General features: G+C 36.3%; 1 protein-coding gene and 1 non-coding gene across 2 annotated transcripts in view; one reads left to right on the forward strand and one right to left on the reverse strand.

Annotated features, from left to right (window-relative positions):
• Nucleotides 1-1,001: 1,001 nt before the first annotated feature.
• Nucleotides 1,002-25,951, forward strand: part of LOC113892546 (solute carrier organic anion transporter family member 1B3-like) — a 73,245-nt gene continuing 48,295 nt past the window's right edge. Inside the window, exons 1-2 of the mRNA XM_027541479.1 lie at nucleotides 1,002-1,105; nucleotides 3,851-4,002. Of these exons, the coding sequence (XP_027397280.1) occupies nucleotides 3,913-4,002 (90 nt within the window). The 5' untranslated portion in view covers nucleotides 1,002-1,105; nucleotides 3,851-3,912. The remainder of the gene's footprint in view (nucleotides 1,106-3,850; nucleotides 4,003-25,951) is intronic.
• LOC113893900 lies at nucleotides 19,857-19,959 on the reverse strand. The gene has a single exon (XR_003511412.1). It is a non-coding gene; the product is annotated as a U6 spliceosomal RNA (small nuclear RNA).

Below are 25,951 nucleotides of genomic sequence, written 5' to 3' on the forward strand. Positions count from 1 at the left end.
CCGGCGGGCTACAGTCCATGAGGTCTCAAAGAGTTGGACACAACTGAGTGACTAACACTTTCACTTTGACTTAACTTCTGTACACCTCCAGAACAGAGTCCAATGACGGGGGTAAAAAGGTATAATAGGGATTCAAAAGTGTTCCAGTGAGTGAATGAAATAATGAGATCGTGAAACGTCATACCTCCTCAAGACAACTTGCAACTGGATCAAGCTCTCCCCTTCTCTAAAAATCAGGTTAATAGAAATCATGATCTATCTTTCTGCAGACATTGATATAAGAAATCTATCATGCAAAGTAGTCTTGACTTCCATCATCTTTAAAAAATTTTGTCATTTAGAAAATCTATCTTGTAATAAATTGGCACTTTTACTATTCCATATGGGACATCTGGTATCCAGAGACATCATGTTAGAATTGCACCCAAGTACCAAACAAAAGAGAGCTTCCTGGAAGCTCAGTTGGTAAAGAATCTACCTGCAATGCAGGAAACCTGAGTTTGATACATGGATCAGGAACATACGCTGGAGAAGGGAATGGCAACCCACTCCAGTAGTCTTGCCTGGAGAATTCTATGAACAGAGGAGCCTGGAGGGTTACAGTCCATGAGGTTGCAGATAGTGGGACACAACTGAGCACCTTTCACAACAAAAAGAATCAAACAAAATTAGTGTATTTGATCCTTTGAATATTAAAGCACTCTATAGACAAGTTTTAAAAATTGCCTTGTAGTCTTCTTTATATGGAAGAGTTTTAATACTTTAGATAATCTGTTGTATTTGTATTTTTAAAGAAAAATATGCAAACTGAGTAAGCAAATATAAATTATTCTCAGAAATAAAGCTTAATTTTTGAACTTTTATATACAAATATTTGGTAAGTTCTGAGACATTATTAACACAATTTTTAAAATATAAGTGTGCAGTGGAGATTCTTATAATAAGTGGTCAATTTTCTTCTATTTGCCTAGGACAATGACCTAATAAGATAGTTAATCATCATTGGACTGAAAAAAGAAATAACCCAGCTAACTATTTAGCAAGAGACTCTGACAGCAGATAAAGGGATAGACCTGTGGTTGTTGCTGTGGGATCCTAAGTCCAGGTAAGAAAGAACCTTTGAAATTCTTAAACTTCAGTGTTTCTCTTATGTGAGAAACTTCCACAACTTTCAAGGATAAAAATTGTTTTTATGGACATGATAAATATTACACATTTTATGCTGTGTGTCTTCCATATGCTTATATTCTAAGCCCTTAAAACCTATCTTCTAGAGGTAGCTGAGCCTCAGGCTTGTGTTTTTGAAAATAAAAGACAGAAAATCAGACATTGATAATTTAACAATAAAGTCTGAAATCCCATTCCTATTACTTTCTATCCAAGTGGAACTTCAAGTCTGAAAAAATGAACCTCCAGTTATCTTCTCAAAACATGCTCCAAGGCAATTATTATCACTGACTATATAGAATTATTAAACTCGCTCTTGATTTCTTTGATTCCAACTGGATAATGTGGGTTGAAGTGTTAGCTGGCAAGCATTGAGAAATGGGATGTGTCTCAAAGCTACTTACCCACCTCGATGTTACTTGTTTCAAATCAAGTTTGACTCAGGGGGAGGAAATAGGTCTCCAAGATTATTTTGTCTCTGATTCAATGAGAAAAAGTTCTGCTCAGCCCAGTTCCTGGCACAAATTATGGACTCAAAAATATCAGTTCCCTTCTCCAATTCAGGAAGATGGCTAGCCTAATAATTATTGTTAAGGTTATTTAATTAAAAATTATTAAGTTATTTACAGACTTGTAAAAGATCTAAGAAGTTAGTGAATGCTGTTTTCCCTTTCTTCCCCCCTCTCAGTACCACCAGTATAGGTCAGACTAAAATGTCATGATGTTTAGAGTCAACTCTGAATTGATATTCCACTCTTTTAATTAATTTGTAGTGATTTATTACAATTTAATCTTTTTCCAGAAATAAGGTAAAAGTGCCTACGTTTCCAATTTTTTATCTGGATATTTTTCCCAATATGTAGGAGAGAGATAAGTAGTCTGTCTGGGAAAGTAGTAGAAATACAAAGAAAAGGAATGATTCTGTTTAATTAATTAAAATAAAGTGGAGTTGTGGTTATGGTGAGGTCAGGCATGACCATAGTCTCTCTGAAAGGTGCTTAGAGTACACTAAGCTCTTTTTAATAAGTCCAAACTCTACCTGCTTTTTCAGCCTGGTTCCAGAGGTATTTTCTCTATGAAACCGTTTTAGGCCATTCTAATTATAATTCATTACATTGCTTTTTCTGCTCATTTTGACTATCTACTATGTGGAAGGCAGCATTTGACACTTTGTAAAGACATAAAGATGAATTCAGGGCTTCTCAGGTGGCTCAGTGATAAAGAATCTGCCTGACAGTGCAGGAGAGGCAAGAGATGTGGGTTTGATACCCAGATTGGGAAGATCCCCTGGAGAAGGAAATGGCAACTCACTCCAGTATTCTTCACAGACAATTCCATGGACAGAGGAGCCTGGTGGGCTACAGTCTATAGGGTTGTGAAGAGTCAGACACAACTGAGTACGCAAAGATGAATTAAGCATGTTTGTCTTCCTAGATCTTGTCACGTAGATATGCAGAAAATGTAACAAAATTTTCTTTCTTTTAAAAAAAATTTTTTTTATTTATTTGGTTGTGCTGTGAACAGATTTTCTCTAGTTGTGGTAAGTAGGGACTATTCTTCCTAGGGGCTCAGTAGTTGCAGCTCGAGGGCTCTAGAACACAGGCTCAATAGTTGCGATGTGGGCTTAGTTCCTCTGTGGTATGTGGACTCTTCCTGGACCAGGGATCGATCCCATGTCCTCTGCATTGGCAGGCGGATTCCTATCCACTGTACCATCAGGAAAATCCCCAAATTTTATTTCTAATAGATAATTGCTAATAATTTATTTAATCTAATCTAGTGTGTGACTCTATGCTACCTTATTTGTTAATTCAAGTTTCCCTCTATAAATTTATCTTCCTAAATTATAATCTCACTGAAACTAGAAATTTGTGTGTGTGTGTGTGTGTGTGTGTGTTTCCCCTTCATTTTGTGTTTCAGTACTCAGTGAAATGTGAAACCCGAGCTCTGTTCATGGAGCCGAAGAATGAAATCTGCAAACTTGCAAACACTCACACAGGCACAGTTTATCTTAAATGATAGAGATACAAAGCTCACAGCCTAGACACTGAGAGGGGGTGAAGAGCCCCCGGAAGGCGGGGGTTGCAGCAGTTTTATATCTTTACTAGTATCAAACTGTATATCTTTGGTTGGCTGGTGACTTTAATATACATCATTTTTGACCAATCAGTTTGAGTATCGCAAAGTCCAGATTGTCATTTTTATGGCTTTTTTGGATCCCCCATTTCTCAGTTTCTCTAGACGTTGTGATGCCATCCCTCAACCCCCTCTTAAGACCCCAGACCATTATTTAGGAACCAAAGGTATGTTTAAGAGTTAATGATCTTCTTAGAGTTTGGTGTTTTGTTTTGTTTTGTTTTCCCCTTGATAAACTGGACAGCAAGTAATGATTGTCTTATCCTTGGTCTGAATGTTTTATGGCCCTCCAGACCAGGGAGGTATTCCTCTGATGCGTGGTAATTGGAACAAAGAGTGAGATGCTTACTTGGGAAGAGAAAAAACAATGAAATTAAAAAGAACCGAGGTCTCAGAGTCTTAGACTGTCTAGCATTTCTGCCTCATCAGGACATAATAAATCCTACATGAATATTTGTGGAATTATTGATCGATGGATGTTGACCTTGAGGTTTTTCTCATTTCTGAATTGTTAACGTGAAATAAAACACTTTTTCTCTCTCAAAAGGTGATCACTTTGAACTAAACATCAACAACAACTGGAAACATTCACATGATATATGCAGTTCAATGATGGACCAAAATCATCATTCGGATAAGACAGCAGAGGCACAACCTTCCGAGAAAAAGACAACTAGAAACTGCTGCAATGGATTCAAGGTGGAATGAGTTTTGTATTTTCAAACTAAAATAAGTAAAAGGGGGAATTTCTATTTCAAGAAAAGGCAGCCAGTCTTTTTAAAAGAACATTTATATTTCAAATTAGAGTTTTTGAAAGAAGCATACATTAAAATACAGAATGATACTTATCTTGGTATACATCAGTCTTTAAATCAGAAAAAGTATTTCTTTAGTGACATTTCTGGCTTAGAATTTATTAATGTTGAAAATTTAGAAAGATTTTGGAATCCTCTCTTCATTCTTGATGGAACAAAAGGTACTTACAAAAAATATGATTCAAATAAAAGTAGTCTTTGTATAATGGATAATATGTTTTTTAAAAAAATCTTATATTTGACCTATTGACAGAGAAGATTTATCAGTCTTGTGAATCACTTTGTGGTCTTGATCTATTTAATTTTTTAAAAAGAAAATAGCATTTTTATTCTATTAATTTAAATAATATAGTCTGATGGAAAAGAGATCTGTTATAACTCTAAAAGACCTGGCCCAAAAGCCTAGTTGATGACTTGGGATGGTCAGTTAATTTTTCCGTATGCAATGGGTAAAAGTGATAATCCTGTCTCTTGCTTTTGTCATAAAACCATGAAGCACTGAATGATATAGACTGTATTGGGATTTTCACAGACAGGGAAAAGCAATCCTTGAGCACAGTATTAAGGAAATCAAGACTAACGGAAATTGGGAAGTTTGCATGAAGCCATCTAGATTGTAAATGGAAAACTCTTGGATCAAAGCCTTTTCATAAATTTATTTTTTTAATGAAGAATAATTGCTTTACAGAATTTTGTTGTTTTCTGTCAAACTTCAAAATGAATCAGCCATAGGTATACATATTCCCTCCCTTTTGAATTCCCTCCCACCTCCCTCCCCATCCCACCCCTCTAAGTTGATACAGAGGCCCTCTTTGAGTTTCCTGAGCCATACAGCAAATTCCCGTTGGCTATCTATTTTACATATGGTAATAAAGCCTTTAAACCCTCATAGGGCTTCCCAGGTGACGCTAGTGGTAATACAGAACCTGCCTGCCAATGTAGGAGACATAAGAGATGCGGATTTGATCCCTGGGTCAGGAAGATCCCCTGGAGGAGAGCATGGCAACCCACTCCAGTATTCCTGTCTGGAGAATCACATGAGAGAGGAGCCTAGTTAGGCTATGGTCCAAGTGTCACAGAGTCAGACATGACTGAGCGCTCACACATGCAGAGAAGACTAGAAGAAATCAAAAACTCAACCAGGGCTCACGTTGATCATTATTTAAAATGTTTTCCTCAAATTTATAGTTTTATCTAGTTGAATAAAGACCAGAGATTAAACTCAATTGCAATCGTGTTATATAAGGTCTTTTTTAACTTTGTCCAGGGAACATAAGGTCTGTTTGTTTTTCAGAGATTACTGGTAAAGTCTATTCTGATGAAATATTTAAGTAATATTTAAGCCAAGAAGCAGTCACCAGGAGAAGCTACTGGCTAATGCATTTGGACCAATTCTATTGTCTAGGGGTAGCATGATGTGCTGGATTATTTTGCTTTTAAACATCGGCAGTTGTAGTGATTTCATTTGCATGTGTATCCAAGATGACGACAAACTAGCTAAAGCAAATAAAGTTGCCTGTGCAGTCTCTTGAAGCATATTTATAGAAAAGCTTCAAGTTAGCAAGTCATCAGTGCATATAAAGTATGTTAATTGCAGTCCAATAATAAAGACCAGAGAAACAATCACAATAATAGTATATTGAGCACTTACTGTTATGCAAGACACTATACCAGTGTTTTATTTTTTGTTTTCATTTTGGTTACACTGGATGTGTAATAATCCAACCAGTCCATCCTAAAGGAAATCAGTCTGAATATTCATTGGGAGGACTGATGCTGAAGCTGAAGCTCCAATATTTTGGCCACCTGATGCAAAGAACTGACTCATTGGAAAAGACCCTTATGCTGGGAAAGAATGATGGTGGGAAAAGGGGACGACAGAGGATGGGATGGTTGGATAGCATCACCAACTCAATGGACATGAGTTTGAGTAAACCCCGGGAGTTGGTGATGGATAGGGAGGCCTGGTGCACTGCAGTCCTTGGGATTGCAAAGAGTCAGACACAACTGAGCGACTGAACTGAACTGAGCACTGGCTGTGCAGGCTTTCTCTAGTTATGGCAGATGGAGCTTCTCAATGTGGTGGCTTCCCTTGTTGCAGAGCTCTAGGTGTATGGGCTTCAGTAATTGTGGTGCATGGGCTTAGTTGCTCCATGGCATGTGGAACATTCCCAGACCAGGGACTGAACCTGTGTGGCCTGCACTGGCAGGATTCTCATCCACTGTACCACCAGGGAAGTCCTGTCCTAGTGTTTCAGTTTTGCATGCGTGTGTACTCAGTTGCTTCAATTGTATCTGACTCTTTGTGACCCTAGACTCTTTGTGACTGTAGACTGCCAGGTTCCTCTGTCCATGGAACTCTTCAGGCAAGAATACTGGAGTGGGTTGCCATGTCCTCCTCCAGGGGATCTTCCCAACCCAGAGACTGAACCAGCATCTCCTGCATTGCAGGTGGATTTGTTTTCATGGAGCCACTAGGGAAGCCTGTTTTAGTACTACTAGTGGGTGTATTAATTATCACAATTCAGTCAGCCATGTGCTATTATCTCCTTTTTCAGATGGAGAAAAAAAAACTTTAAGAGGTTGAATGACTTTCTCTAGGTCCCTAAGTGGTAAGTGGTGGATCCAAGGTCTGAACTCAGGCAGCCTGAAATCCCATGATCTCAATGGTACTCCATGTTGCTAAAGTATCTGTGAGTTTCCATAATATTGCTATCTTCAAGATGTTCTGGTAAGCATGGATTTATAAATGGATTTTTAAATAATCCTTGTCATTCTATACTTCCAAATATTCCCCTTCATACCAAATAATTCAGCTTCAAGCAAACATATGTGCCCACACACATACAAATGCACATGTTGTTTCTGAGGAGTGTATATAGACTCAGCATGTAGAGTGTGTAAAAGTGCAAATAGATAGCAAATAATCTTGAATAACAACAGCATGGTATGATTCTTTCTTACCCCTTTCCTTCAATTTTTGAGCAGAATCAAGTAAGTTATGAAAACCCTGCCAGTACACTGCTCATCTTTATAATTGTTTCTGTGCTTCAGATTTCTTGTACTGCTGTGTTATAATGAAAATTCTTTAAAAACATAAAAGTAATGCATCATCATCAAAAAAATATAAATAACAGGGAAAAGTAAAAGTTGTCTCAGTCCACCTTCATTCCTATTCCTTTTCCAGAAATCATTAGGATAACTATCCCATTTTTATCCACCAACAGAATCACAATCCCACAGTTTTCCTCTGGCTCATTGCCTCTGTCCTATTGCTATTTCTCAAGATGCAAAGTGCAATTCTGACTTGGAGAAACTTGTACTTACTGTTTCCTCATCTGAAATATTCTTCTCCCAGATCTTGCACTTTCATCTCACTCAAATCTCTGTTTAAACATTACCTCATCCCTGACCACCCCATATAAACAGTGGTATGTATATATGTATACACACCATATATCACCCATATATATGGATAGCATTTCCTGTCCATAACTCTTCAACCAAATTGATTTTTTTCACAGCATTTATCACCACTTGACACTGACATGCAAATGTACACATATGTATAGGTGTGTGTGCATATCTATGTCCTTAATGGAATAAAACAACACAAATTTTTGTAATAATCATACAATTCTGAAGTCGAGAAGTCTGAAATAGGTCTCACTGGGCTAAAACCAAGGTTTTGGTAGGGTTGTGTTCCTTTCTGGAGACTCTAGAGAAAAGTTAATTTCCTTGTCTTTTCCAGTTTCTAGAAACTGTCCAAAGTTCTTGACTAATAACTCTCTTCCACATTCAAAGCTAGTGATGGTCAATCAAATATTTGTTACATTGCATGACATTGTTGTTGAATTTTCTTCTCTCTCATCCATGCTTAAAGATGAGATTGGGATTACACTGAGTTAACAAAGACAACATATGACAATCTCTTCAAGGTCATCTGATTAGCAATCTTAACTCCATTTGCAAACTTAATATCCCCTTACCATGTTACCTAATATATTCATAGTTAGACAGAGTAATGTCATGCAAAGATGCGCAGGTCCTAATCTCCAAAACCTGTAAATATAATTTTTTTCCTTAGAGGAAGTCATTTATTCTCTCTGTATCTAAGATTTTTCATCTGTGAAAGGGAAATGTTAGCATCTGAGTGACAGAATTATGCTAAGAAATAAAGCCACTAATGGAAGTACAGCAGTAGAACAACCTCTGGTGTATAGTACTATTAGTAGCTAGCTACCATTGTTTTTATTGCTTCTCTGAGCTTTGTTATTGGACAGCAATTAACATGCTTTATACACAAGGCCATCTTGCTAACTCAAAACTCCTCTCCAAATACGCTGCATCACACCATGCAGGCAATCGTACGTGCTTTGGCCAGGTTGTCATCACACCTTGTCGTGCTTGTGAGAGCAAAACCACTGTCCCCCCAGCACACTGAAATGTAAAGCTGGGTAGCTGATTTGAGATCTTTCTTCCTTTTATATATAGACACTAATCACTATGACATTCCTTCTTAGTACTGTATATGTACATCCCATATGTTTTGGTATGTTGTGATTTCAGTTTTGCTTGTCTTGAGGCATTTTATAAATTCTTTTTAGCATTCTTTGATCTACTGTTGTTCAAAAGGGTGTTGTAAATTGTCATATATTTGTGAATTCTCCAGTTTTTACCCTGCTATTGATTTCTAGTTTCATTCCATTGTGGATAGAAAAGATACTTGGGATGAGATCAATCTTCTTAGATTTGTTAAAATTTATTTTGTGGTGAAACATGCAAAGATATGTGTACACTTGAAAGTAATATGTATTTTGCTAGTGTTGGGTGGGATGTTTTGTGTATGTCTTTTAGGTCAATTTGGTCTATAATGTTCTTCAAGTTATCTATTTCTTTATTATTTCTATTTACTATTTAAAATGATGTATTCAAATTTCTACTATTATTGTATTGCTGTTTATTTCTCCATTCAGTGTTTATATATTTAGGTACTCTGATGTTGGGGATAGAAAGATAGAGATGTTTATTAAATCTTCCTGGTCAATTGACTCTCTCAGTTTTTATATTAATGTCTTCTTTTGTCTCTTGTGACATTTTTACTTAAAATCTATTTTGTCTGAAGTAACTACAGCCACTTTTGGTTACCTACTTCGTGAAATATCTTTTCCTATCACTTCACTTTCAGTCTTTGTGTGTCTTTAGTTCTAAAGTGAGAAACTGAGAGTCTTATACACAGGAAATAGTTAAGTCTTGCTTCTTTTTAATTTTTAGTTTTTTAATTGAAGTGTAGTTGACTCACAATATTATATTAGTTTCCGATGTATAGCAATAGAAAGTCAGTATTTTGATAGACTATACTACACTAGAACTTATTACAAGATAATGGATATAATTCCCTGTGCTATATCTTATATCCTTGAAAGTGAAAGTGTTTAGTCACTCAGTCATGTCTGACTTTTTGCAATCCCATGGACTGTAGCCCACCAGGCTCCTCTGTCCATGGAATTCTCCAGGCAAGAATACTCAAGTGGGTAGCCATTCCCTTCTCCAGGGGATCTTCCCAACCCAGGGATTGAAACCAGGTCTCCTACATTGCAGGCAGATTCTGTATCATCTGAGCCATCAGGGAAGACTTGGTGCTTATCTATTTTAACAGTTTGTATCTCTTAATTTCATATGCCTAATTGTGTCCTTCCTCGTTTCCCCTTCACCACTGGAAACCACTAGTTCTCTTTCTATATCTGTGTCTTTTTCTGTTTTGCTATACAGAAAAAGCCTTTGTTTGTATTAATTTTTAGATCCCACATGTAAGTGATATCATACAATATTTGTTTTTATCAAATCATATTTTCTAGGTCCATTCACATCACTATAAATGGGAGATTTTCATTCTTTTTATGGTTGAGTAATAGTCTTACTATAAACATTGGGGTACATATATCTTTTTTAATTAGTGTCTTTGATTTTTCCAGATATATACTCAGGAGTGGAATTGCTAGATCATATATTAGTTCTATTTTTAGTTTTTTTAGGAACCTCCATACTGTAAGTGTCTGCACCAATTTACATTCCCATCAACAGCGTACAAGTGCTCTCTTTTCTCTACATCATCACCAACACTTATTATTTGTAGTTGTTTTGATGATAGCCATTCTGACAAGTGTGAGGTTATATCTTACACTTGTTTTGATGTGCATTTATGTGTTAGTGATGATGAGTATCTGTTCATGTGTCTGTTAGCCATTTGTATGTCTTCTTTGGACAATTCAGATCTTCTGCCAATTATTTAATTTTTTTTTAAATATTGAGTTGTATGGGCTATTTATGTATTTTGGGTATTAACACCTTGCCAGTCATATTATTTTCGAATCCTATAGACCACCTTTTCTTTTTTATCCATGGTTTCCTTTGATGTGCAAAGACTTTTAGATTTAATTAGATCTCATTTGTTTATTTTTGCTTGAATTTTTTTAGCTTAGGAGACAGATCCAAAAAAATTATTGTTGCAATTTATGTTAAACAGTGTTCTGCCTATGTTCTCTGCTAGATGTCTCATGGTTTCAGGTCTTTATTCACCTCTTTATTTCATATTGAGTTGTGTGTATAGATATCCATATTGAGTTTTATATATATATATATATATATATATACACACACACACACACACACACACATTTAGTGTAAGGAAATGTACTCATTTCATTGTCTTACATGTAACTGTTCATTTTTTCCAACACCACTTATTGAGAAATTTGTCTTTTTTCCATTGTATATTCTTACATCCTTCACTGTAGATTAATTGACCATAGGTATGTGAGGTTTTTCCCTAGGCTCTCTATCTGTTCTGCTGATGTGTATATCTGTTTTTTGTGGTATACCAGGTTGTTTTGGTTACTGTATCTTTGTACAGTTGTCTAAAATCTGGGAGAGTGACACATTCAGCTTTGATCTTTTTTCCTCAAGGCTGCTTTGGCAAATCAGGGTCTTTTATGGTTCCATATCTATAATTATAACAGTTATAAAGCTGATAATAACAAATTTGATAACAGAAAAGCTCTACATTTTACATTCTCCCCTTTTGTATACTTTACATTATTATTGTCACATTTTACATCTACATATACTGTCTAACTTTTAGAATATTTTAATAATTATTTTTAAATATTGTTATCATTAATCTTTTGTACTAGAATCAAAACTGATTTGCCCACTATATTATAGTAATACAGTATTTTGTATTTGTCTCTATGTCTACCTTACTAACAAGTTTTGTGCTTTCTTCTGCTATCATGTTGCTGTCTAGTAGTCTTTTATTTCAACTTAAAGAACTCCCTTTAGTGTCTCTTATAAGGGAAGTCTGGTATTGATGATCTCCTTCAGCTTTGGTTTGTCTGGGAGAGTCTTTACCTCTCTTTCATTTGGAAGGTTTCTTTTGCTCAGTGTAGTATTCTTGGATGATATGGTTTGTTTTTGCTTTTTTCTGAGTTCTTTTAACATATTATTCCATTTCTCCTGACCTATAAGGTTTATGATGAAAAACTTGCTCTTAGTCTTGTGGGGGTTCTCTTTCTATGACAAGTTTCTCTCCTCTTGATTCTAAAAGTTCTCTGTCTTTCTTTTTATTGTAATTATACTTTGCCTTCAGTTCAGTTCAGTCTCTCAGTCGTGTCCAACTCTTCGTGACCCCATGGACTGCAGCACACCAGGCTTCCCTGTCCATTACCAACTCCCAAAGCTTGCTCAAACTCATATCCTTTGAGTCAGTGATGCCATCCAATCATCTCATCCTCTGGCGTACCCTTCTCCTTCTGCCTTCATTCTTTCCCAGCATCAGAGTCTTTTCCAAGGTGTCAATTCTTCACATCAGGTGGCCAAAGTACTGGAGTTTCAGCTTCAGCATCAGTCCTTCCAATGAATATTCAGGACTAATTTCCTTGAGGATTGACTGGTTGGATCTCCTGACAGTACAAGGGACTCTCAAGAGTTTTCTCCAACACCACAGTTAAAAAGCATCAGCTCTTTGGTGCTCAGCTTTCTTTATAGTCCAATTCTCACATCCATACATGACTACCGGATAAACCATAGCCTTGACTACACGACCTTTGTCAGCAGGGTAATGTCTTTGCTTTTTAATATACCGTCTAGTTTGGTCATAGATTTTCTTCCAAGGAGCCAGTGTCTTTTAATTTCATGGCTGCAGTAACCATCTGTAGTGATTTTGGAGCCCAAGAAAGTAAAGTCTGTCATTGTTTCTATTGTTTCCCCATCTATTTGCCATGAAGTGACGGGACCAGATGCCATGATCTTAGTTTTCTGAATATTGAGTTTTAAGCCAATTTTTTCACTCTCCTCTTTCACTTTCATCAAGAGGCTCTTTAGTTCTTCTTCACTTTCTGCCATAAGAGTGATGTCATCTGCATATCTGAGGTTATTGATATTTCTCCCTGCAATCTTGATTCCAGCTTGTGCTTAATCCAGCCTGGCATTTTGCATGATATACTTGGCATAAAAGTTAGTCAGGGTGACAATATACAGCCTTGATGTACTCTTTTCCCTATTTGGAACCAGCCTGTTGTTCCATGTCCAGTTCTAACTGTTGCTTCCTGACTTGCATACAGATGTCTCAGGAGGCAGATCACATGGTCTGGTATTCCCATCTCTTGAAGAATTTTCCACAGTTTATTGTGATCCACACAGTCAAAGGCTTTGGCATAGTTAATAAAGCAGAAATAGATGTTTTTTCTGGAACTCTCTTGCTTTTTCAATGATCCAGCGGATGTTGGCAATTTGATCTCTGGTTCCTCTGCCTTTTCTAAAACCAGCTTGAACATCTGGAAGTGCATGGTTCACATACTGCTGAAGCCTGGCTTGGAGAATTTTGAGCATTATTTTGCTAGAGTGTGAGATGAATGCAATTGTGTTGTAGTTTGAGCATTCTTTGGCATTGCCTTTTTTGGGAATGGAATGAAAACTGAGCTTTCCTAGTCCTGTGGCTACCACTGAGTTTTCCAAATTTGCTGGCATATTGAGTGCAGCACTTTCACAGCATCATCTTTTAGGATTTGTAATAGCTCAACTGGAATTCCATCACCTCCTCTTGCTTTGTTCATAGTGATTCTTCCTAAGGCCCACTTAACTTCACATTCCAGGATGTCTGGCTCTAGGTGAGTGATCACACCATCATGGTTATATGGGTCATAAAGATCTTTTTTGTATAGTTCTTCTGTGTATTCTTTCCACCTCTTCTTAATATCTTCTGCTTCTCTTAGGTCCATAACATTTCTGTCCTTTATTGAGCCCATCTTTTTATGAAATGTTCCCTTGGTATCTCTTTTTCTTGAAGTGATCTCTAGTCTTTCCCCTTCTATTGTTTTCCTCTATTTCTTTGTGTTGATCACTGAGGAAGGCTTTCCTATCTCTCTTTGCTATTCTTTGGAACCCTGTGTTCAAATGAGTATATCTTTTCTTTTCTCCTTTGCCTCTTGCTTCTCTTCTTTTCTCAGCTATTTGTAAGGCCTCCTCAGACAACTATTTTGCCTTTTTGTATATTTTTTTCCTTGGGGATGATCTTGATCACTGACTGCCTCCTGTACGATGTCATGAACATCCATCCATAATTTTTCATACAGTGCCTTAGTGTGGCACATTACATAGATATTCTTAAATTATTTATTTATCATTTTTTCCTCCCAGCATTCGTATGTATTTAAATAATTAAGGAAATAGCTTATGCCAAAAGAAGTTCAAATTTTCATAAAGCTCTTTAACATTGGTAAGCACTAAAACTAATCACTTAGGCAACAACCAGCATATTACCAAAAACTCTGGATTATGACAGTGAACACATAGAATTTGGCTGAAATTAATCAAATCAAAATGCATGGATAAAAAAGAAATTTACAGTGATAAAATCTGTTTAAAAAAATAGAAAGGAATTAACCACAAGATAGTTTTACAAAGTGAATTTTAAGGCAATACAATTGCTTAATTAGTACATAATAGAAAAGAGAAGAAATATATCAAATATCAAAAAATTTTAAGTGATTTTCACAATTTTTAAAATTACATAAAGTAAAATTCAATCAAAGAGATCAAAATTGAAAACATCAAACACATTAGAAAGACATCAAAATATAATGGTTATTAAAACATAAGCATAATATTTAATAAAAATTAAATCTTTGGGCTAGGTATTAGATAGTGAAGTGAAAGTCACTCAGTTGTGTCTGACTCTTTGTGACCCCATGGACTATACAGTCCACGGAATTCTGCAGGCCAGAATACTGGCCTTTCACTTCTCCAGGGGATCTTCCCAACCCAGGTCTCCCACATTGCAGGCAGATTCTTTACCAGCTGAGCCACAAGGGAAGCCCAAGAATACTGGAGTGGGTAGCCTGTCTCTTCTCCAGGAGATCTGCCTGACCCAGAAATTGAACTGGGGTCTCCTGTATTGCAGGCAGATTCTTTACCAACTGAGCTATGAGGGAAGCCCAGGTATAAGATAAGCACTTTGTAATATTTTTCACTCTATAATATACATGATTCTAACTTGGTTATGATATGTCTTACAGAGGTGGTAGGAATGGCTTTGGCATTTAACACTCTTCTTCCACTAGTGCAAAGAAAAAAATATATATTTGCAGAGTGTGAATGGAGCAAAGTTTTAAAAACAAGTCATATTAATAAAAAGAAAAAAGAGGATAAATCTATAATGGCCTTTCAAATTACATATATTTGGTGCATTGACAAACATTCACAAACACATCCATGACCTCATGAACATAATCTCCTTTGAACCGTGCAATGACCCTATAAAATAAATAAGCTAACTATTTTGTATTACCTTTTAATGGGTTAGGAAACTGAAGTTCAGTGAACTGTGTAATTTTTTCATCTTTGTTTGGTTAGGAAATTAAAAACAAGACAACTGGATCTAGATCTTCTGATTGCAAAATACATTCTTTTTTCTTTCACCACATGCGTACCAGGTAATCCATGAATAATTTTCTATCTTTGCTAAGAAGGAAACAAAATAGTGGGTAGAGGATATTAGAAGAAAGAAGAAGGAATTATGAGATATAAAGTCCATATACAAAATAAAGTCAGGGTTAAAAAAAGAGATACAGTATATCAAGAACTTAGTTTTTCTGTAACATACCAATAAATTGTATTCCAATCTTGTTTGGAAGTAGCATTTTTAATCAATAATACTTCAGGTCACTTCAATTCAGTTCAGTCGCACAGTTGCATCTGACTCTGTGACCCCATGGATTGCAGCACCCCAGGCTTCCCTGTCCATTACCAACACCAGAAGCTTGCTCAAACTCATGTCCATTGAGTCAGTGATGCCATCCAGTCATCTCATCCTCTGTCATCCACTTCTCCTCCTGCCTTCAATCTTTCCCAGCATCAGGGTCTTTTCAAATGAGTCTGGTCTTCGCATCAGGTGGCCAAAGTATTGGAGCTTCATCATCAGTCCTTCCAATGAATATTCAAGATTGATTTCCTTTAGGATTGACTGGTTGGATCTCCTGGCAGTCCAAGGGACTCTCAAGAGTCTTCTCCAACACCACAGTTCAAAAGCATCAATTCTTCAGTGCTCAGCCTTCTTCACAGTCCAACTCTCACATCCATACATGACCACAGGAAAAACCACAGCCTTGACTAGACGGACCTTTGTTGGCAAAGTAATGTCTCTGCTTTTGAATATGCTGACTATGTTGGTCATAGCTTTTCTTCCAAGCAGCAAGCATCTTTTAATTTCATGGCTACAGTCACCATCTGTAGTGATTTTGGAGCCTAAGAAAATAGGCTGTCACTGTTTTCATTGTTTCCACATCTATTTGCCATGAAGTGATGGTACCAGATACCATGATCTTAGTTTTTTGAATGTTGAGTTTTAAGCCGGCTTTTTCACTCTCCTCTTTCACTTTCATCAAGAGGTTCTTTAGTTTCTCTTCACTTTCTGCCATAAGGGTGGTGTCATCTGCATATCTGAGGTTATTGATATTTCTCCCGGCAATCTTGATTCCAGCTTGTGGTTCATCCAGCCCAATATTTTGCATGATGTATTTTGCATGTAAGTTAAATAAGCAGGATGATAATATACAGCCTTGATGCACTCCTTTTCCTATTTGGAACCAGTATGTTGTTCCATGTCCAGTTTTAACTGTTGCTTCTTGACCTGCATACAGATTTCTCAGGAGGCAGTAGTCTAAGGCAGTCTGGATGGATTTAAAAATAAATCACAACTATATGCTCCCTCCAGAAGACTCATCTCAGCTCTAAATACAAACATGGGCTTATAGTGAATGGATAAAAGATGATACTTTAAGCAAATAGCAGATAGAAAAACCAAGTGTAGCCATATACATATCAGACAACATGAATTTCAAGCTAAATAAAATAACAAGACACTAAGATAGGCATTATACAATGATAAAGGAGACAACTAATAAAGGAGACATAATAGTGATGAATACATATGCACCTACAATAGGAGCAACAAAATATATAAAGCAATTATAAAAAGACTTAAAGAGAATTTGAGAGCAACACAATAATAATGAGACTTTAACACCCTGCTTACATCAATGGATTCATCATCCAGACAAAATACCAACAAAGAAACAGCAGTCTTAAATGGAACATTAGGCCAGAGAATTTGACAGATTTGTTTAGAACATTCCATCAAAATGAAGCAGAATACACATTCTTATCAAGAGCACATGGAACAGTCTCAAGGATGAACCACATGTTGGGATACAAAACACTAAATTTAAGAAGACTGCAATCATATCAAACTTTTTTTTCCCAATTACAATAGCATGAAACTATAAATCAAAGCTAGATAAATCACAAATATTGGAGAGTAAACAATATGCTACTGAACAACTTCAATGAATACTTCAGGCAGATGAAAATAAAAATATAGCATACTAAACTTTATGAGATGCAACAAAAGCTGTATTAAGAGAGACGTTTTTAGCAATAGCGGTCTATTTTAACAAATAAGATTTTTATATATATATATATATATATAATCTCACATCTAAAGGAACTAGAAAATGAAGAACAAATGAAGCCCAAAGTCAGTAGAAGGACTGAAATAATAATTATCAGAGCTGAAATAAATGAATCAGACTAGAAAGACAATAGAAGAGATCAATGAATCTAAATGCTTGTTTTTTGAAAAGATAAACAAATTGGCTCAATTCACTATGAAAAAAAGAGGGAAGACATAAACTCAGAACTGAAGAGGAGGAATAATAGCAGACACCCCAGAAATAAAAAGAATTATAAGAGAATGTTATGAACAGCTATTTGCCAACAAATTGGACAATCTAGAAAAGAAATGGATAAATTCTTAGAATCATACAACCTTCCATGACTGAATTGTGGAGAAATATAAATTGTGAACAGACTGATCATTATTGAAGAGATTAAAATAGTAATCAAGAAAATCCCAAAAACAGACATCCAGGAGCAGACAGCTTTAAAAAGCAACTCAAAATGGATCAGAATGAAATGTAAGAACTGAAATCATAAAACTAGAAGAAAAGATAGGCAATACACTCTTTGGCAGTTGGTCTTAGCGATACTTTCTGGATGTGTCTCCTCAGGCAAGGGAAGCAAAAGCAAAAATAAACAAACAAAAGATCTTCTGCACAGTAAAGGACACCATCAAAAAAAAAAGGAAGAAAGAAAAGAAAAGGCAACCTACTGAATGAGAGAAGATATTTGCAAATCATACGTCAAATAAGGGGTTAATATCCAAAATGTATTTAAAAACTCACAGAGCTTAACAACAACAACAAAACCAACCTCATTTAAAAAAACAATAGGCAGAGAAGCTAAAATGCATTTTTCCAAAGAAGACATATGATGGCCTTTGAAAGGCCATATACACATAGATACAGAAAGGTACATTGAAAGATGTTCAATATCATTAATTATTTGGGCAATGCAAATCAAAACCATAATGAGATATCACCTTACACCTGTCAGAATCTATATCATTAAGAGAAAAAAACAAAATAAGCCAAGTGAGAGATAACAAGGATGTGATTTAGGATGATAAAGAGATGAAGGAAAAGTGTGTGAGTTTATCTGATCCAAGAACTGTTTTGCTTTTCATGTGTGAAATACTTGCATTTCAATTACAGCTCTCCTACATTTTTAGCTTTACTCCTCTGGTTCAATAATTTTGCATCTTTAAACTTTATTATTCTTATTCTGAAGACAGAAATGCATGACAGGCAAGGATTTTGTGAGCATTAAAAATAATACTTGTAGAATACATGGAACACATCCTAGCAAATATTAGCTTCCAGATAATAACATAAATTGTTTTCATGTCCTTCCTGCATTAATTGGAAAAGAAATATCTAGTGAATGAGGAGAAACTAAGTTTTCTGTAGGGTATCAGATGCAAACCTTCATCTTTATCTCTGCTATTAAACATTTTTCAAAGGATATATTGACTCTACAGTTTCTGTTTAAGAAAATTTCGATGTATACTAATATCTATGTCATAAGAAAGCACGGATTACAGAGTACATATACATCTATTTAGAAGATGTGGTATAAATTAGCATCTTTATTATGCATATTATTTGGATAGTGCATTTTTCTCATTTTTATAGCTTCTTTTCAGTTTTTTGTGTGTGTGAAATGTTCTGTTTCTTTTCTTTCATTTTGAGATACTTTCCTCTACATCAGAGGGCCCAGTTAGATTAGTTGCTTTAAAATTCCTGTCCAGCAATACTAACGTATGTGTTAGTTACTAACATAATCTAAGGGTTGGACTTGGTTGATTGTTAATTTTCTTGAGACTTGGCTACATTTTCCTGGCTCTTCATGTGTTGGTAATTTCAGACATTGTTATATTCTTCCAAAGGCTGTTGATATTTTTTGTTTGTGTTACAAGGCAATTAAGTTTGTTGACCTGAAATTGCAATGTCTATCTCTTAGGAAATAGTTCAAATCTCAGTTCAATTACTTTATCCTTAGCTGACTAGCTTAAATTGTTCAGAGGTCAAATTTTTGGAGAGTTTACATACAGAATTTAAGGCCCCCATTCTCTGGATCTCTCCTTTATGCGATTCTCCCCTGAATTTATTTTTCAGATTAGACCAATATTTATTGCAAAAATACAAGCAGGTTTTCTGATTCAACTGCTTTGACTCCTCTGATGCAAGGGTATATTTAGATAAAAAATTGAGAGTTTAAGATAATACAATTCCAATCATATGTGTATACATATACATTTCTAAAATTTATGTTTGTATGCTGGGTCTTCATTGCTGCATGGGTTTTCCTCCAATTGCAGTGAATGGAGGCTTCTCTCTACTTGTGTTTGTGGGCTTCTCATTACAGTGGCTTCTCTTGTTGCGTAGCACGGGCTCTGGGGCACACGGGCTTCAGTAGTTGCTGCACTTGGGCTCAGTAGTTGTGGCTCCTAAGCTCTAAATCACGAGCTCAGTAGTTACGGCACATGGACTTCATTGTTGTAAAGCATGTGGGACCCTCCGAGACAGAGGATCAAATCTGTGTCTCCTGCATTGGCAGTCAGATTCTTTTACCACTGAGCCACCAGGGAAGCCCCTACATATACATTTTGATCAGAACATTACACTGACGACCTACAGGCTTTTTTTAAATTGCAGGCAAAATGTTAATTTCCTCTTGTCTATCCACACTTTAATATATTTCGTAGACTTTAAGAAGTATCATAAAAAATATGAACACTTCACACACCTGCATGTCATCCTTGCACAGGGACCATACTTATCTTCTCTGTATTGTTCCAAATTTAGCATATCTGCTGCCAAAGCAAACACTCTCCCCTAAATTTTAATCTAAACTCTTTTTTCTCATTCCTCAGGTCAAAAGTACTGTGAGTTTTTTAAAAGAATTTTAACTTTTCCGAATAATGCTAACTGTGGCCTCACCTTAAAGCCATAAGAAAAAGAAACTAACCTTAGATGTCTCCTTTTAAGTGTTAACTCCTCTCCAGAATTTGACAGCTTTTTTTGTTCTCCCACGTTTTGGGGTGTTTTTTGTTTTCCCCTAAGACTTTACAGGATCAGCCCAGTGGGAACTTATTCAGCTACATTGGAGAACTAAATGTTTAAAAATCACCCTCAGCCTGCTGAGGGTACTTAAGAAGAATAATGCAAAAAATAAGATTTGATTCATGGAAATATAAACAAATCTTGGTTTTATTGAGGAAAAAAAAAAGAGAGAGACTTATGGAAAAGTTAGGATGCAGTGGGGCAAGAATAAGCTGTTAATGTAACAAGCCTGAATATGGGTTAACTGTACAGTTATCCACTGGTAAATCTCAAAACTGCTTCCATACAAAACTCTCTCTTGAGCACCAAACCTGCCTTACCTGTGGGTCTATCAGGTAGAAGTTTATTTTTAGACATCTCAAATTTGATTTGTGAAGAGATGGTTTCATTGTCTTCCCTAAGACTTCTCTTTTTCTCATCCCAAATAATAGTATTACTACATAAAATGAAGCAAACTATAAAACAAAATTAGAATACTCATATTCTGTTATTTCCAAATTTTATTGGTTCTCCTCTTAAACTTCTCCCAAGCATGTCTATAACTTTCTGTTCCCCTCTTTCCATCTCTGTTCATTTTTCTCTCTGAAATCAGCTTCCTAACTAATTTCTTTGCCATAAATTCATCTTCCTCATGACTACAGAACTAGCCCCCTAAAATTTAATTTCCTTAGGTCACATTTAAAAATGCAGATTGATCTCCCAGCAGTTGACATATTTCTATCCTTATATTTCACCCACAGATATTATTTTTGTTTTGCAAATGATCTGTGTTCTTAACACTACTCTGGGCTTTCTGTGTTCTTCCACTACTCAGAGACAAAGTAATGTCTCTGCTTTTCAATATGCTATCTAGGTTGGTCATAACTTTCCTTCCAAGAGGTAAGCATCTTTTAATTTCATGGCTGCAATCACCATCTGCAGTGATTTTGGAGCCCTCCCCAAAAAAAGTCTGACACTGTTTCCACAGTTTCTGACTTTGTTTAAAATGTTTATTTCTTTTTCAGTTTCTAAGCTTCTTTTACTCCCTAAAGACTTCTTTCAAATGTTACCATATCTATAGGAACTTTGACCTTTGCAGACAGAATTAACCACTGTCCTGTGTACTCATAAATTTATAAATGTATAGCAATTGCGGTACTCCTTACATTATTATACTGGCATTATTTGTTTATTGGGCTAGGAAAACATTAATTCTTTGGAGGCATTTATTACGTCTTAGTTGTTTTTACTTCTCTTCTTACGCTGTGTCTTTTTCCAACTCCAAGGCTTAGTGGAGTTAATTGCCATACTGTAGTTGCTCAACAAATGTTTGCTGAGTAAATGAATTGAGGTTCAAATGTTGAACCTCAAATGTTTATGTTGTTGATTATGGCTGTACACGTGGCAATGTGGAAACTTGGAACTGCCTCTGACCTTAATTCTAGAGCTCTTGCCATAATAAACAAAGGACTGACCTGCCACTTCAGTTCAGTTCAGTCACTCAGTCGTGTCTGACTCTTTGCGACCCCATGAATTGCAGCACACCAGGCTTCCCTGTCCATCACCAACTCCCGGAGTTCACCCAAACTCATGTCCATCGAGTCGGTGATGCCATCCAGCCATCTCATCCTCTGTCGTCCCCTTCTCCTCCTGCGCCCAATCCCTCCCAGCATCATAGTCTTTTCCAATGAGTCAACTCTCCACATGAGGTGGCCAAAGTATTGGAGTTTCAGCTTTAGCATCAGTCCTTCCAAAGAACACCCAGGGCTGATCTCCTTTAGAATGGACTGGTTGGATCTCCTTGCAGTCCAAGGGACTCTCAAGATTCATGTTGATGTATGGCAAAACCAATACAATATTGTAAAGTAATAAGCCTCCAATTAAAATAAATTTATATTAAAAAATAAATAAATAAAAATAATAAATTAAAAAAAAAAGAGTCTTCTCCAATACCACAGTTCAAAAGCATCAATTCTTCGGTGCTCTGCTTTCTTCACAGTCCAACTCTCACATCCATACATGACCACTGGAAAAACCATAGCCTTGACTAGATGGACCTTTGTTGGCAAAGTAATGTCTCTGCTTTTCAATATGCTATCTAGGTTGGTCATAACTTTCCTTCCAAGAGATAAGCATCTTTTAATTTCATGGCTGCAATCACCATCTGCAGTGATTTTGGAGCCCTCCCCCCAAAAAGTCTGACACTGTTTCCACTGTTTCTGCATCAATTTGCCTTGAAGTGATGGGACCAGATGCCATGATCTTAGTTTTCTGAATGTTGAGCTTTAAGCCAACTTTTTCACTCTCCTCTTTCACTTTCATCAAGAGGCTTTTTAGTTCCTCTTCATTTTCTGCCATGAGGGTGGTATCATCTGCATATCTGAGATTATTGATATTTCTCCCGGCGATCCTGATTCCAGCTTGTGCTTCTTCCAGCCCAGCATTTCTCATGATGTACTCTGCATATAAATTAAATAAGCAGGGTGACAATATACAGTCTTGATATACTCCTTTTCCTATTTGGAACCAGTCTGTTGTTCCATGTCCAGTTCTAACTGTTGCTTCCTGACCTGCATACAGGTTTCTCAAGAGGCAGGTCAGGTGGTCTGGTATTCCCATCTCTTGAAGAATTGTCCACAGTTTATTGTGATCCACACAGTCAAAGGCTTTGGCATAGTCAATAAAGCAGAAATAGATGTTTTTCTGGAACTCTCTTGCTTTTTCCATGATCCAGAGGATGTTGGCCATTTAATCTCTGGTTCTTCTGCCTTTTCTAAAATCAGCTTGAACATGTGGAAGTTCATGGTTCACATATTGCTGAAGCCTGGCTTGGAGAATTTTGAGCCTTACTTTACTAGCGTGTGAGATGAGTGCACTTGTGTGGTAGTTTGAACATTCTTTATTGCAGGTAAATATCGACTTTACCTTTTATCTCAGTACTAGTTGTGTCTTTCTGCCTGTGATATTTTAAAATGTATTTGATAATTGTGAATATTTGTATCTCTGTTCTGAAATCTCTCAATCTTAAATTCTCTATCTCATGGCATCAGTCTTTTAATATTTTTCATTGAAGAAATTAGTTTTTTTATTATTTAATTATTTATGTTATAAGAAAGTCACCATACCATTCTTTCTCTGAACTTCAGCCCCATATTAGGAACATGGCTAAAATGCTCACAGCTTAGGTTACAGTTAGAATAAAAGAAAGCACATTTAGAAATCTATCTACAGAAACTCAATCCACATCCTCCTAAAATCCCAGTTTATGAAGAATCCTATTGTAGCCCTTGTGTTTGCACCTGTTACTCTTTTCTTCTTTGTAAAACCAATTTAGAATTGTACCATGCGAATTTTGATTTTATTGAATCTCTTGTTTTGAGCTAATCTTCCTTTTAAGATTGAAAATATGGACATTGCAAAACCTTTTTCAGAACTTTTAGAAAGCTGCTCTTATTTAGGACAAGTTTTACTTCTGGTCACACTTGTATCTGCTTTAATGAGATAATGTCCTCTTACTTTCTAAAAGCCACTCCTCTTTGATTGTACCAAGTAGAGCTTTGATGATCAGGACTTAGATAAAAGTTTGACTCAGTATTTCTTTAATAATCAATAAATCATTTGTCAGTGTGCTCATTACTGATTCTGCAGCAACTCAAATAGTGCCTGACAAAAAATGTGTTTGGCTAAGTGATCAGAGTTCTATTTTTAACTGAATGAATTTACAGCCAAAAGCTGAGTGATGATAGCTCACAGTGATAATAAAATCAGACATTTATCAATGCTTATTACATGCCAAAAAATTTTATGTATATTACTTTAATTAATCTTCATAATAATTTTATTGTAATTATCTTCATCTAAAAGCTGAAAATCTAAAATATGAGAGGTTTCACTGCCTGTAAACTGTATACCATATTTATAACTGGGGAACAACAATTTATTCAACAACCAAAAACCATTTATGGAGTACATACTCATAATGTGTCAGGCATCTGAGTTTGATAAAAAGCCTGATAACATTTTTTTTCTATTTATTAGAGAAAGAAAGGTAGAACTTGACTTTCAGTTCAGTACAGCACACTGTAAATAATAAGGCTGAGGCCATGTCCTCCCCCCTCCAATTTTAATAAAAATGTAAAAGATATTAAAAGTAACTTGTGGATGTGCTATAAAACAAGAAGAGATACATTGTGTAAATCAGAAACTATAAGAGTTTTTGAAAAACTAAGAAGGAAAAAGAATTAGGCTAAAGAAAGAAATCACAGTCTAATACAAGTGCAGGAGAAGAAAGCTGAAAAAACATGGACGTGGCTCCAAGGGTGCTTCAAAGGCAAAGCCAGTGACCATGGGATCAAGACAGGTCCCAGAGACAAGCAGCAGGCATCGGTATAGTGTGTTGCACTCATTCAGTCAGAGAAAACATGCCTCTTTCCTGCTTAACATTTCACCTGATTGTCAAATTACCCTCCCACCCCAGCAAGCTGCAGAGGCATCTATCCTGGGCAGGAAAGGTGAGTGTGGGTGGATGCCTGGGCATAGGAGCTGAACAGTGTCTCTAGTGGCTGGTGACACCCATGGAGAAGTGAAGGGCCCACATGCAGATAAACTACTGACTTGTTGTTTTAGTCACTACAACATGCCTGACTCTTTTGCGACCCTGTGGACTGTAGTCCGCCAGGCTTCTCTGTCCATTCAATGCTGGAACAGGTTGCCATTTCTTTCTCTGGGAGATCTTTTTGACCCAGAAATCAAACCTGTGTCTCCTGCATTTACAGACTGATTCTTTACCACTGAGCCACCCTGCTGCCAAAGACTGCTGCCTCTCCATCCCAGAAAGGCTTCACAAAGACTGAATATTCAAAGCAAGGAAAGGGAGCTTCCACATGTAAAGGAAAGCAGGGAGGCAAGAATCACCAGATATTTTATTTACTTCACCACTCTTGAAAAGAGGCAACAAACTCAATAATTAAAAAATTCACCCATGGCTGTACACACACACACACACACACACACAGGCACACACACACACATAAGTGTGTATATGTATATATACATATCTATAAGATTTATTTACTTATAGTTATATATATTTATAAAAAGAATAGAACTCTAAAATTAGTAAAGGGTAGGGGAGAGGAATGGAGGAGGAAATGCTCACCAGGAAGTTCTACATCTGTATCAAATTTCATATATCAGGGGATGACAAAAGTGAAGAGAAGTTACAGGGGAAAAAAAAAAATGAACCTATGTAGTAACATGCCTCTATCTGTCAGCCACAGTGACAGTTTGAACATATCCAGTAGGACATGTTACTTCTCTCAGCAGAAAGCTACCCACATTTTTTAAATGGGAAAATACATTTTTTTATAATTTTAAAAACATATGATGTTAAATTTATTGTCTTAACCAATTTTTAAAGGAACAGCTCAGTGGTGCTAAGTATCTTCATGTTGTTTACACGAATCTCTAGACTCTTTCATCTTGCAACACTGAAATACTAAACACTAATATTCTCTGTTGTCTTCACCTGGTTTTGGGGACCCACATTTTTACTTTCTGCTTTTATGATTTTGGCTAATTTAATACTTCACACGAGTGGAATCATACAGTATTTGTCCTTTTATGACTGGCTTACTTTGCTTAGCATGTCTTTGAGGCTCAGCCATGTTGTAGCATGGGATAGGATTTCCTTCCTTGTAGCTGTGAAAAGAAGAGAAGTGAAAAGCAAATGAGAAAAGGAAAGATATACCCATATGAATGTGGAGTTCCAAAGAA

Source organism: Bos indicus x Bos taurus, chromosome 5 (genome assembly GCF_003369695.1).
Source record: "Bos indicus x Bos taurus breed Angus x Brahman F1 hybrid chromosome 5, Bos_hybrid_MaternalHap_v2.0, whole genome shotgun sequence".
Classification (NCBI taxonomy): domain Eukaryota; kingdom Metazoa; phylum Chordata; class Mammalia; order Artiodactyla; family Bovidae; genus Bos; species Bos indicus x Bos taurus.